Source organism: Thunnus albacares, chromosome 4 (assembly GCF_914725855.1).
Source record: "Thunnus albacares chromosome 4, fThuAlb1.1, whole genome shotgun sequence".
Taxonomy (NCBI): Eukaryota; Metazoa; Chordata; class Actinopteri; order Scombriformes; family Scombridae; genus Thunnus; species Thunnus albacares.
Genome location: NC_058109.1, coordinates 26,499,196 through 26,512,475, shown reverse-complemented (window position 1 = coordinate 26,512,475; position 13,280 = coordinate 26,499,196). Strand labels below are relative to the sequence as shown.

General features: G+C 40.5%; 2 protein-coding genes and 2 non-coding genes across 6 annotated transcripts; 1 reads left to right on the top strand and 3 right to left on the bottom strand.

The window, feature by feature from the left end:
- Nucleotides 1-1,112: 1,112 nt before the first annotated feature.
- nop56 (NOP56 ribonucleoprotein homolog) lies at nt 1,113-7,720 on the bottom strand. Its single transcript, XM_044348408.1, has 12 exons — nt 7,574-7,720; nt 6,229-6,318; nt 6,030-6,144; nt 5,038-5,202; nt 4,579-4,777; nt 4,112-4,299; nt 3,525-3,676; nt 3,225-3,325; nt 2,550-2,698; nt 2,193-2,314; nt 1,884-2,000; nt 1,113-1,624 (listed from the first exon to the last, which is right to left on the bottom strand). Exons 1-12 carry the CDS (start codon nt 7,703-7,705, stop codon nt 1,319-1,321), a joined length of 1,836 nt encoding a protein of 611 aa, XP_044204343.1. The 5' UTR covers nt 7,706-7,720; the 3' UTR covers nt 1,113-1,318.
- LOC122981571 lies at nt 2,089-2,156 on the bottom strand. The gene has a single exon (XR_006403284.1). It is a non-coding gene; the product is annotated as a small nucleolar RNA SNORD57 (small nucleolar RNA).
- LOC122981565 lies at nt 3,793-3,912 on the bottom strand. The gene has a single exon (XR_006403278.1). It is a non-coding gene; the product is annotated as a small nucleolar RNA SNORA26 (small nucleolar RNA).
- An 86-nt stretch (nt 7,721-7,806) lies between the features above and the next one.
- Nucleotides 7,807-13,071, top strand: mlnl (motilin-like). Of its 3 annotated transcripts, XM_044348413.1 has the most exons (6): nt 7,807-7,947; nt 10,731-10,918; nt 11,479-11,609; nt 12,406-12,507; nt 12,658-12,763; nt 12,944-13,071. In XM_044348413.1, exons 3-6 carry the CDS (start codon nt 11,490-11,492, stop codon nt 12,949-12,951), a joined length of 336 nt encoding a protein of 111 aa, XP_044204348.1. In that variant the 5' UTR covers nt 7,807-7,947; nt 10,731-10,918; nt 11,479-11,489; the 3' UTR covers nt 12,952-13,071. The 3 variants fall into 3 exon arrangements, with proteins under 3 accessions (XP_044204348.1, XP_044204349.1, XP_044204347.1); XM_044348414.1 differs by lacking the exons at nt 7,807-7,947; nt 10,731-10,918 and adding an exon at nt 10,967-11,065; XM_044348412.1 differs by lacking the exons at nt 7,807-7,947; nt 10,731-10,918 and having other exon boundaries at nt 11,361-11,609.
- Nucleotides 13,072-13,280: the final 209 nt, after the last annotated feature.

Below are 13,280 nucleotides of genomic sequence, written 5' to 3'. Positions count from 1 at the left end.
TCTAATAATGTAGAGTAGTCAAGGCACCAAGTAAACGCATATCTATTAGAATATAATAAATAACCAAAGAATGTCATATGTCAGATATCAGTACATTTGAGCTTGTGCCAAAATACACAAAGTACCAACTCTTTAGTCAACACATTGTGCAGGTTCAGTCGCCATTGACAGTGAAACTTCCAAGTGTTGCTGTTGATAAAATCTGATGTTGAAACTGCAGCAATAACTACAAAAGATGCCAACTAACAACAAAGGAGGGTAACGTTCCATTTTTTAGTTAGTTCACTAGTCATCTTTAACTATTTACTAGGTTTCAGTTGTAAAGGATGAGTCAAAATAACTTGTAATATAATCTGAAACAATAAGACATTTTGTCAAAGCAGGAAAAGTTCAGGTGCCGTTAATAATAACAGCTGAAAAACAATTAGTTTTCCCAAATTCATGACCCTGGGTAGTGCATGAAATGATGTGCAGATGCTTTTCCTATCATACAGTGAATCATTACTCCAGTAACTTCAGGCATATACCAGTGATAATATGTATGTGGTGTAATTGACAAGATACCATTCATGTGTATTAGTTCCACAGCACTGGTATTGTGCACACCTGTTATTAGTTACACCTGTACTTTCCCCTCTATGAGACAAAATGCCTGCTGTGATGAAGGTTAACAATCTCCGGGTATTAATAAAATGGAGAAACAACAATACTTAGACATCACACACGAGATGTCATGAATTCCAAATACTTTGTTCAGGAAAGTATTGCGGTTCCTTCAAGTATTTCTGGAGAACATCAAGCAGTTTCCATCAGTCTGAAAGCTAAATAAGTTGGACTGTGCCACCAGACCCAGACACATTTCAGGTGTCAGTTTTAAGTAAAGATTTCAGGGAATTACGCTACAGAGGCCAGATGAATGTACTGATGTTGTAGTTAAAATCTGAAAAGTAGATTAAGTCCTAAAAGAGAAAATAGGATAACTGCCTTAAGAACAGTGGTCACTTGTAAATCATCACATATTTGCTTCAAACTAGTCTCCCAGTGACTGAAGGAAACATAACAGGAGCTCCTAAAACCCTTGAACCTGATTAAAAAGAAAACTTTTACTTTACTACAAGTGGAAGTATTTTATTTACAGAAGTACAGTTTCATTGAATTCAAGGCACAATGATGAGCATTTATTTGCAGTCTAACCCACTTTGAGGTTTCCAAAAAGACAATACAACATAAAGCTGCTAACATAAACAAGCCTCAGATAAAGTAAAACGCATAAAAAATAAACTATACACAAAAATGATTCAGTCTTTGACCACATTCTTTAGTCGCCGTTCTCCTTTTTCTTCTTTTTCTTTTTCTTCTCAGACACGGGTGCTTCTGAGGTCTCTTCTGCCGGCTCTGTGTCCATGGTCTCAGTCTTTTGTTTCTTTTTCTTCTTGGCTGGAGTACTGGTGTCCTCCGCCTCCTCTGCTGGGACCTCTACCTCCTCGGCCTCAGACTTTCGCTTCTTTTTCTTCTTTGCTGGAGTGTCCTCTTCTCCGTTCTCTGCTTGGACCTCCATCTCCTCAGCTGCTTGTTTCTTCTTTTTCTTCTTCACTACAGTGGCGTCAGCTTCTCCGTTCTCCACCTTAAATGAAGCAAGAGAAAATACAGTCAAGGAAAAGTAACTGACAACCCATTCATCTTCATGGCTAGCCTTAAATAATGCCAAATATTAAAGTAGCTGCAATGTCTGACTCGCTTCAGTGATCAAGTCCATTGTTTGGGACCAGCCAATGGTTCGGAGTCAGGCTGATCTAGCATGTCGTACACTGAGACAGGACCACAAGTCTGGGTCAAATCTCAAATCAAAACATGCATAACCAGACGGTATGATCAAGGCTTACCTCAGCTTCACCGTTGGTTTCACCATTTGCTTCTTCTTGCAACTTCTTCTCACGCTTCTTGCGTTTCTTTTCCTTCTTCTCCAGTTTCCGCTTGATCTCAGCTGCAACATCAGTAGCCTAAGACAAAAGATAAAAAAAAGAAAATGTAAAAATGTAATTACAATCAGGGTGAAATCACTTTTTTCCCCTGAAGAATCCTAATGCTGCATCAGGCTCATTAAATCAGTTTTTACCCTCACAGTGTTGTCAGGGAGAATGATGTCATCATTCACAGCATTGACAGACTGAATGATCCTTGTCTGAGCTCACCTCTTTCACAGCGTCTTTCATGACATCCACATTCTTCCGAGGTACATCGCCAGTCTCATAAAAAGACAGGCGCTCTTCCACCTGTTCGCGCAGCTTGTCACCAAACACACATGTGGGTATTTCTGTAAGAGAGTTGACAACAAAATGAAAAATCACACAGTCAGCATGACGCTATAGTAGGCTTAAAAAGCATCCTAACAGATTTGTGGCTTTGCTCAGGAAAAAAGCTTCTCAACATCAACCCGAGGGATGCATACTGTTGACGAAAAATATGAGCATCATTGCAAGTTATGCCACACGTTTGCATGGGCTCGAATGAACTGAAAGCAATAAAATTTGACAAAAGGTCTCACTCACCTGAGAAACAGTCGATGCGTGAGGCGATGGTGCACTTGTTTGCCAGATATCTGGAGATGCGGCCTTTGTTCTTGGCAGCAGCCCGTCCAATGAAGGTCGAGTGGAAGATTAGTCCGTACTTGGGGGTGTTGCCACGTGTCTTCAGGGCTCTGTGTAAAAAATATTGCTGCTTTCACATTCAGGATGAACAGTTATGTTATCCAACAGGCATAATCTACCAGGCTACATGGATTAGTTAACATAATAAAACCAAGTGAGAAATCAGGGTAAAGCAAATATGCTGCCTTCATTGGATTACTTGATTCAAAGTCCATGTGCTCAACAGCTTTGATGGCTGTTGTGTTAAGTCGTGTTATTGGTACAGTCCTCAGTTCAAAAGATCACAATCAAATCAATCAGATGAAGGATGAGAGGATCTTAGAACATCCAATAGGAGACTAGGTCTTTACATTGATAATGTGTGCAAAGCTCTAATGATTCAGCTGCATAACTAGCATTTCCAAGTCACTACCTCAATGCTGTGAGTGGCTGCTCAGACTGTGGGGGTGCATTAGGGCGAGAGGGATCACTCCAGAGAAGACTTTAGTCTTTCCCAGTCACCCTGCTCTGCTCCAGCCCAGCCCTGCCATCACTGCAACCACTTCTTTCCCCAGCAGGGAGGGGGCGCCCCAGTACCTGAACAGGGCCTTCTCTGCTCCCAGGATCTGAACGGTGGAGGCTGGGTACTTGGCCAGGTTGGTTAGACTGCCTGCATGAGAGATGAGACGAGCACCCACCTAAAAGCAAGAAAGTGATAGTGTCACATCAGGCAGCAGGGGGGCTCTGGTAGAGCATGTCTTCAAGAACTCATTAGATAAGCAGACCATCAGCACCGGATTAATTTTTCATCACACTGATTCAGTGGATTGACAGATTTTGGTATAACATCATTGGTCTCATAGGTCATGTAAAAACTGTACAGATCAAACAACTCACCACTTCTCCAATTAAGGCTGCCAGGTTTGGAGCCACTTGGCTCATCTTGGATCGCAGGTATTCCTGCAGCTCCAGCCGGTAGGCAGCCAGAGATACAACACGATTGGAGAACCTCTCGATGTTGATCAGGTCAATGGGAGAGATGTCCATACCTGGAGAAGAACAATCAAGAGAAATTATTGAGGGGAACACCGCTACTCAAATATTTCAGTTTGTGCTGTAGATGCAACTTCAAAAACAATTGGATTTTACACTTCACATGCAACATGTTTGTTTCTCCCGACAGGATCCGCAGCGAGGATTTGTGCCTTCACTACAGGTTTATGAGAGAGCTTCTCTGCCCCCCTGTGTTAGTCACCAAGGACAATAATTGGTCCAGGGTGGGCAAATAAGGGGCACTGTGTGGTTTAAGTCTAAAACATGGTTCTGAATTTCAAGAATCTACAAAATGAGCAGGTGTTGTGTTATACAAGTGTCAAAGTTTGATTTTGGAAGCAAGCACATTGGCTCCTCTGCCAGCTAGTTATTCAGAAGTGTTTTGCATCAGTATGTTAAGGCCTATACACTGAGTTAGATTGTGTGCTGACCCATTGAGGACCGTGATGCGTCTAGGATGGCCTGGGCCTTGGCGCTGTCCATCACCACCTCCTCCAGGCTCTCCAGACTCTCCTCTGACAACTCCTTCCTGTTGCCGATGAGCTGAGCCAGGCGGCAGTACATAGAGTTGTCTGACACGATCTTGATCAGCTCCGGGAAGTGGTAGCCATACCACTCACTGAAGAGACAGAAAAGATGGTCAGCCAAGAAAACACTTGTGAAGCCACTGTAGTGTCAAGAGGACAAGCTAAAAACTTCATACACCTCCTGCCAGACAGCACCTATAGAGTGTGCTGTCTGTGGTAAGCATTAGGAGGATGCTCAAACATTATGAATATTTCAAGTAACTGAAATGTTAAATCTTTTACCGTAGAAACTACAAAACTAAAACTGTGTCTAAAATTTTGCACGTGACAGTTTTAATCAGACAATCCTAAGCCAAGAAAATGACCCTTACCGGACACGCATGGAGAAAGTGTTGATGTCCTTATCTAGCTGATCCAACAGAGCAATGGACTGGATGATCATGTTGTCGGCCCTGTTGACATTGAACTTGACTTTTGCTCTGGAGTAGCTGTGGCCGAGACCCAGCTGTGCCTTGGAGGCAGCCAGGCCGGTCAGACCCTTCACCAAAGAGTGGAAGTGCAGACGTATACCTGAGAAGACAAAGAGGAAATAAAAAGATTTGTTGGGGTTAGGTGGAACAGCAGCAGGAGCAGCATGTGACCAGTGGCTGTTCAGATTTTCAGTATGAACCTTCATGAGTTTCAGGATCACAAAAATCACATCACAACAGGCCATGTTATCTTCTTAAAATACTAGGATTCACACATTCTAGTAGTATGCTTCAGTTGTAGGAACTGACTTGAGAAAACCTCAAAACAGTAAATGTGTCATAGGTTAGATGTCTTCTCACCTCTTGTTATCTCTGCCACCACCCCACCGGTCTGGATGGAAATGGTGAATTCTTCTTGTAAAGCTGCTCCGACTTTGGAATCAGAAACCCCCAAAGTAGCTTTCTTCTTCCCAGAGAGAGGCAGATTTGTCTCAAGGAACAACTTCAGGTCTGCATGAACCACGCCTGCAAGTAGAGGAGGAGACAACGCTCAACTATTTGTACACACGTGGTTGATATGTATGTGTGTATATGTTCTGCAGTAATGCCATTTTGAAAGTTGTGCCACTTAACGTGAATTCTGACCTTTAGTGTGCTATGTACGCATCTTGTACACACTAGTTTTTGATACAGGGTTTTTAAGCAAAACAACAAGTGACGAGACCACTACTGACTGTTCATGGTCTCAGATTTAATTTAGCCACTTAATGCAATAGCAAGTGTTGCCCAGCAGGTGTCACTATTTTGACTATCACCCATTTTCAACAGAATAGCTTCATGATTCAGTACTTCAGAAAGCTCTGTCCTACCCTCACCCATCACTAGCTTTAATAATGGTTGATTTTATTAGTCAATAGACAGAAAGGTAGTCAACGACTAGTGAATAATGGTTGATTTGGCAACTAAAAAAAAAATTCCCTATCTGTTGGTTTCACCTCCTCAAATGTGAATTTGATGCATTTCTGTTTTAGACTTTTAGTAACTGAAAAAAGGCCTACTGCTAATCTATGATGTTCTGGGTGAATGCATAACAGTACATTTGCTATTAGATGGTGATAAATGGGTACATTCTTTTAAAATTCACACCAGTTTAGTGTAAAACAAACAAAAAATTCTGCAATCGTCGTCAGGTCTGCATATTCAAACACCACTGCATTCAAAAAGGCTTTCCTCAGATGTTCAGGTTAGACATTAAAGCTGTCAGCACAGTAACTCAGGGGATTGACAGATTATAGAACATCATTACAACTGAGGAAACTTAAAAACTACCAGAAAGAAAGAAAACAACTCACCTTCAGAGATAGCGTTCATGTTCTCCAGGGCAGCCTGGGCAGACTTGAAGGGGAAGAAGGCAGCCAGGCTCACCATGCTATTGAACTTCCCAATGTTCAGCACGCTCTCCTCAACCTGCAACACACAAACATTATTATATGTGCTGCAAGGGGAAGGGATAGTTATCACCAGTACAGAGCAGTGAGGACAAACACCTACCTGAGGCAGCAGCATGCCAATCTCCTCCACCTCTTTGACAGCAAACAGTGCATATCCCGCCGCATGTTCGAACAACACGTGCAACAGCACCTGCAGAAGGTAAAACACATTAGTTCAGTGACAGAGCCAGACATCAACCGACTGATGGGACCATCTATTACCAAGACAACCAGAGTCGACACTATACAATTTTGAAGTGTTACCAGTTCTCGCATGGTAACCATTAACTCAACCTTACACGTTATCTTGGGCAAACATGCAATATTGGATTAAATGCAGTTATTATTATAATTATGTTTTTAACTACTGAACTACACAACATGTAGTTGTATAAAGGGGAGTTTTTACTTGCCACAGTTGCCAAGTGCTTGTTCATGAGGGAATGTTGGGTCCATAACAAAGAGTACTGTCTAGACCTATTCTATGTGAAAAGTGCCCTGAGATAACTTCTGTTTTGGCGCTATACAAAAAAATGACTTGAATAAATTGATTAGTCAGACCGTGTGAGGTACAGCCTTGTTCTTTAAAAACAGCTTTACTGAAACAAGTATACAAGTTTACAGCACCTGTTATATACCACTTGAGTCTACAATCACACACATGCCAGGAGGACTAAAGGTTGTTAAAAGAAAAGTTAAATTTCTTATAAAGCTGACAGTGGTTATAAGTTTGAACAGCTTTTAGTTTGTACATTCAGATATTGAAGAATTGTTATTTTAAACGGACAAGTCAGCTCTGAGAAGTTTGGCCATTTACTTAAGAATTTAGATTTGTAAGTATAAAATTTGGTCAAAATAGTAAGCAAATATGTAGGCGAGATGAAATTAAATGTTCCCCACAAAAAAGTACTAGCATAAAGAGACAACTTTCATCAATGTCTTTGAGTTTCTATAAATAATGATTAGTTGGATAAAACCTGTGAAGCATCTCCAGTTTCACGCAACCACGTTGTCGTGATGATGCACCCACGTGTCGACCTGGGCCCGTGCGGGAAGGTGCCATGAAGCTAACTTGTGCTAACAGCCTAAAATATACACCAGTAACTTATGTACTGCGGCAAAAAAACACGAAACACTGGGTTTCACTTGCATGACTGAGACTTAGACGCTGCTCGTGTTTCCTGACAGTAATGGCAGTTTAAATAGTTTAAATAAAAGACGCATATTAGCCACATGGGAGGCTAAGTGCTACACTCGTGCTGAGCGGCCTTCACCCGCAAAGCAACAAACATGTGCAAATAGACATTTATAAGATTAACAGTCGGTCATCTCAAAGAACCTTCGACTGTATCATACAGTGACAAACTTTATAAGTACAACCTGACACCCAGCACCACTTTTCTTACCATGATTATTAGTGTATCTCCGCAGCAGCCCGCAGTGCGTGGCCGCTCCTCTCGTCCGCTGCAGGAAAAAGACGGCGGGGCGAGAGAGAGAGCACACGTTTCAACTCTGCCACGAGCGAAATACCGCGACATCCCATCGCGAGACTCCACAAAAGAAGCTCTCGTGACACCACCTACTGGATACAGAGCAGAAAACAAACTAGCAATATTGCCTTATATTGATCCACATTTGTTGGAGATATGTGCTGGGAAAGAGTTTGGCCAATGCTGCATAAGTTTTATTTTGACCAACAAAGTCAAATAGATCCTTTAAAATGCTTAACAGGTTTTATCAAACTAATCCTTATTTGCAGAAACTCAAGAAAGACATTGATGTAAGTTGTACCTTTTGTGGGGAGCTCAGATTGGTCTTGACCGCACACAAAACAACCGTGGAGTAAATCGTCACCATTTATTACTTATATCATATCTACCCTCACTTTTTATTATTTTGGAAAAATGTATTGTTTCAATTCACTGAATATGACAGAAATCTGCTCTCAGTTCTATTTGATTTTCTTACTATATAGATAAATTTTATATTCACAAATCCAAATTCTTCAGAAATAAGCCAAACTTTTCAGAGCTGATTGTCCATATCAAACAATACATTTCCTCAATATCTGAATGTACAAACAAAAAAGCTGTTAAAACGTTTAACCACTGCAAGCTTTACAAGATATTTAACTATTTTTCTTTTAATTGTGATTGTAGACTCAAGTTGTATACACAAGGTGCTGTAAACTTGTTGTATACATATATAAATTAAATATTAGGATAATAGGATATGGCAGACAATGATTTATTCATCAACAAATCCCAAGAAAAGACCAAAATCAACCATGTGACAGTGCATCTCTGAATACTATTCAGCGTTTCCACCCTGCTGCACATGACGCCACTCGGCCCAATGTCATTTATGTGAATACTTGCACATTCACACAGATGTTTTCAGTTACTCTGGCTAATTAGAGTCATGTTGAAGTTGACTTCAGGAATGATGCAATGTTACCAAACTGTAGGCCTATAGGAATGATAATAGTTCTGCTCTAACAGATGCAACAGATGAGTGAGGGAGATGCCAGTCAAGCACAGTTTGCACAGGCCAACGGGTCTAATGAGGCAAGGCAAGTGAAAACAGCTGTGTTACTGGGCCATAGGCTGTGTGGAACCTTTTTTTCCAGTTATAAAAAGGATAAAGTCATTTCCCACAAACAGCTGGGCAGTATTTTTAGCAAATGTAACTCATGTACTATTTTCAGACACTAATCAATACACATTTGATAGTCAGTGTTTACAACAACGGATGTGGGATAGACTCAAAATAAACTATAGTGCCCATGCGCATCATAAAGAGGGAACATGCTCACTGATTTGTTAGTTTTTGGACACCGTTTATGTGTAGAGAAGTATGCTGTTAGACTTTGTCTACATAGGCAACATTTGTTAGTAGGATCAGTTCATTGTTATTTTTTTGCTTTCATGGGATTTATTGACAATAAGAAATACAGAACAATGTCGTTCTTATCCTTTTAAGTCTTATACAGATAAGCTACAGTACTCAGTCAGTGCAGTAATTAGTGACACAGTTTCAGTGATTTTGTGACACTTGTCCGTGTTGAAAACCTATGGACTGTACTGTAAATCAATAAACACTGAACACCTCAGCTTTCATTTGTAATTTGAACAAATCTCTTTTTGAGCTGATCACCACGGTATAGTGATTATTGAGTAATTGGACAACTGAGACACCATGACAGCACCCCAAGTTATTTGGATGTATTTTAAACAAAAACTCTTCAAGCACACTGAGTTAGTGAACTGGAATAAGTCCAACAAGTGTCACTGGATGATACGTCTTGATGTTTTTATTCCCAGTTTAAGATGACTGTTGTCTCTGTGTGTAGATATTGATTTAACAATACAACACAACTGGAAAAGGAAATTCTTTTCCTTGATGGACTGAGTCGCTAATCTGTATGAGCACTGACACAATGGCAAACAGAAAAGGCAAGCAATCCATTTCCTGCAAGTTACCTTCACTCAATGATCATCATAAGACAAACATCACTGAACAAATATCGTTACTTTTGCTGAACATGTTTTTCTTTATGCGTGTGACTCACATGAGTATGACAGTGGTAGTATCTGAAAAACATGTACACCATGAATATTTAAAAAATAAAGAGATATTTGAAAAGATGGGATAACACTATTTTGCTAGAAATCGAAATAGTGATAAGATAGGTGATGGAAAAATGTAACTCGAGCTTGTGCGTCAGTTGTTACATTAAGTGCCACAGAGGAGAGTAAAAATTGTACTCCTGTATTTGAATTGCAGCAAATCGGATACGACGGTGGCAATATTTTTAATTGTCCACTTCTACAGAGTATTCTGACAACAGCATAAACCCAACCTGCAATATGCCATTTCACTGCCATGCAGGAAAACAGTGAAGTGTCATATTTAGGAAAAAGCATCATTAAAGTTCTTTAGAGTCATGAGGTTTCCAAGGAGCGGATGCATGTGGGTCTGTTTGTGCACAAGTATAAATTGCCGGCGGGTCATAAATGTCACATTATGTTAGATATTACTTTAAAGCAGAGGATTTATGGCTGACCTCTTTGGACAGATAACCAGATAGTTGGGCACAACACTCACACACAAACACGTACACAGTTGAAGTCCAGTACATTAATCAAAATAATCTTTTTCAGGTTGAACTTTGTTTCCTTTTCCTAACTTTCTCAGTAGTATTCTATTTTAAGATGAGCTATGGATACGTTAGTTGCAAATTATCTGTTAATTTTATTTCAACAATTTTACAAATTCAAAGTTTGCTGTTATAATATGACTATTAAAATAAATGAGACAGAATAGTCATTGCTTTGTTTTCTGCGAGGGCATATCCAATCTGACAAATAATTCATTATATCACGTCAAATGCGTCCAGCATGTATAAAACATATGCATCCTATACTTAACTTAACACACATCACAGGAATCCTCATCAATGTGTCATTTTGTCAGTCTTGTCAAAGGCCTGCGTACTTTCAGCACGGTGAGCTTACTATCCTAATAAAAAGCCAGATTCCTGAGTAATATCTGTGTTTCCAGGAACCTGGATGAGAGTGCTTGAAGGAGCCTGTTGAGGAGCGGATGTGTGGGAGGATAGTAAAAAGCTCAGGGATCAGGAGAGGGCTTGATATAAAGGCTGACTGGGACAAGCAGACTCTCAGACCGGTGGAGCTCTGCTCATCTTAAAGCACAATTCCTTAAGCAACTGACCAAAGCTGACATAGCACGTGAGTATTGTACGGCTTCTTCTGCTTCTCTGTCTCTCCCTCCCACTCCTGGGCTTCCCCCCTCGCCCCTCTGTTACTCCTGTCCTTCTCCTCTTTCACGTCCTCCCGTCATTCTCTCACATGTGTGTACAGAGCTGTCTTGCTGTTGTAAGTATGGCCGGTTCACTCCTGCTTCTTATCTTGCTTGTCAGTGGAGCCGTTTTGTTGTTTGTTACTTGCACGCTCCCCCCTCCCGCCTCTCTCTTTCCCTATCTGTTCTCTATTTGTCAACCTCTCCCTTACATAATGACATGGGATCCCCTGTGTCCTTTTTTCGGCTCTTCTAAACTTAGTTATTGTTTCTGGCACGGACACACACACGCACGCACACACACATACACACAGTGTACCTCAAGTCAAATACTGACCTATTTTGAGTGTTGCCTCTGTCATTCCTGAATTTCTGTGACCTCAGTGCCACTCACCCCTGTCTGTGTGGAAATACCTACTGTACTGCATGTCTGGATGAACCCTCTTGTTCTGTATGTATAGCTATGAACAGTATATGTGTATGTGTCCAGGACAGAGCAGAATGAGCATGCGCAGAGCAGTGGCTGGTTGCGTGGTGCTGGCATGCCTGGTGGCGCTGCTGGCTGAGAGGACAGAGGGACACATCACCTTCTTCAGCCCAAAGGAGATGATGCTGATGAAGGTAAGCGGCTCGTGTGTGATTGGACGGTGTGCAGAGGTAGGACTGGACAATAATTTGATAATAGTGTTGAATGTCTTTTTGAGTTTTGCATCACATCATACACTCCTGTGGCTCTGCTGGATGAGCATCATGATTATGTAACGTGATTTTTGCATAAAATGCAGCAACCAGAGCTGAAACCAGTAGTTGATTAATCAGTTAGTTGATTGACAGAAAAGTATTATCAGTATTGATCAAAGTATTGATCATTCATGTGTGTAATTATTCAAGCAACATTCCATATTTCCAGCTTCTCAGTTGTGAGGATTTCCTGTTTTTCTTTTTTCTTTCTTTCTTTTTGCACTGTTTTTTGCACTGTTTTTTGCACTGTTTTTTGCACATTTTTTAGACTGAATAATCGATCATTTAATTGAGATAATAATCAATCAGATCAATCAATAATGACAGTAATTGTTAGTTACTGCCTGAGTATCAAATAACATATCAACATTGACTTTATTATTATTATTATGATATTTTGTCCACTTTACTCAACTTTGTAGTTATTGAACACATTCAAACTCACAGTTCTCATGAGTTTTACAGAGAGTTACAAAACACTCAAGAGGAAGGTTGCCTGCAGTGCCAAATCAGTATAAGGACCTGATAAACAGTCTGCTGCTCATGAAAAAAAGTAGTTTATTGATAAGGGTTGGACGTAGGTGTCATGGCTCTTCATACTTGTATAAAATGAAAATGCACAACAATAGTTTTTCATGTTTGTGTTTGTATATGTGCATCTATTTTGTGTTTGCAGGAGCGAGAGGGTAGGAAGGACATGGAGCCTCGATCAGAGGACGGTCAGTTCGAGGAAGTCACCGTCCAACAGCTTCCTCAGGTCGAACGTGGTGGAAATCCTGTGAGTACACAGACAAACACAAGTACACACACACACACACACCCACACTGGTATCACTGCTATTTCAATTAATCCACTGCTAAAAAAAAAAAAAGCCTTTAAATACAAGGCATTGATGCTTATTTTCTGTGTTTTTGTGTGTGTGTTCAGGATAAAACAGTGGAGATTGCCATCCGTCTTTCACCCAAACAGCTGGATCATGTGGCTCCGGTGCTCGAGGAGATCATCCATGAAATAGTGGAGGAGCGTCAGAAAGGTAGAAGGATTTGATTGGTGCAAGAAGAAGTGAAACTTTTTTTGAAGACTTGCACTATGGCCATGTTTATTATTTTACTATCAGAAGATGATTAATAGACACAGACTCTCAAGTGACAGTACTTTGATTAAAAGTCTCTTTGATAACCATAATGTTCTTTCACTATCTTTATCTCTGCAGCCAAATAGCGAGGCCAAAGACACGAGTGGATGAACGCTGTATAAATTCTTCAAAAAGCACTGAATGCCCAAATGTTTTATTGTGTTTTAATGAATCAGTCAATAAAGGGAAGTGATTGTGTCACATTATTGGAGCCTCTGTTGTAATTTCTACTTCTGAAAAAGCATGTCAACCCCAGCTGGCCACATGGTGTCAGCATTTCTCTCAGGAAACGTCATTTCACACATTCACTTACCTTAACTCACAGGACTCTTTTGAAAAGAAAAAAAAACATAACCACCATTTTCCAAAAAGACAATTACTCCAACAACATGGCAACTTACTTTTTAATAATAGG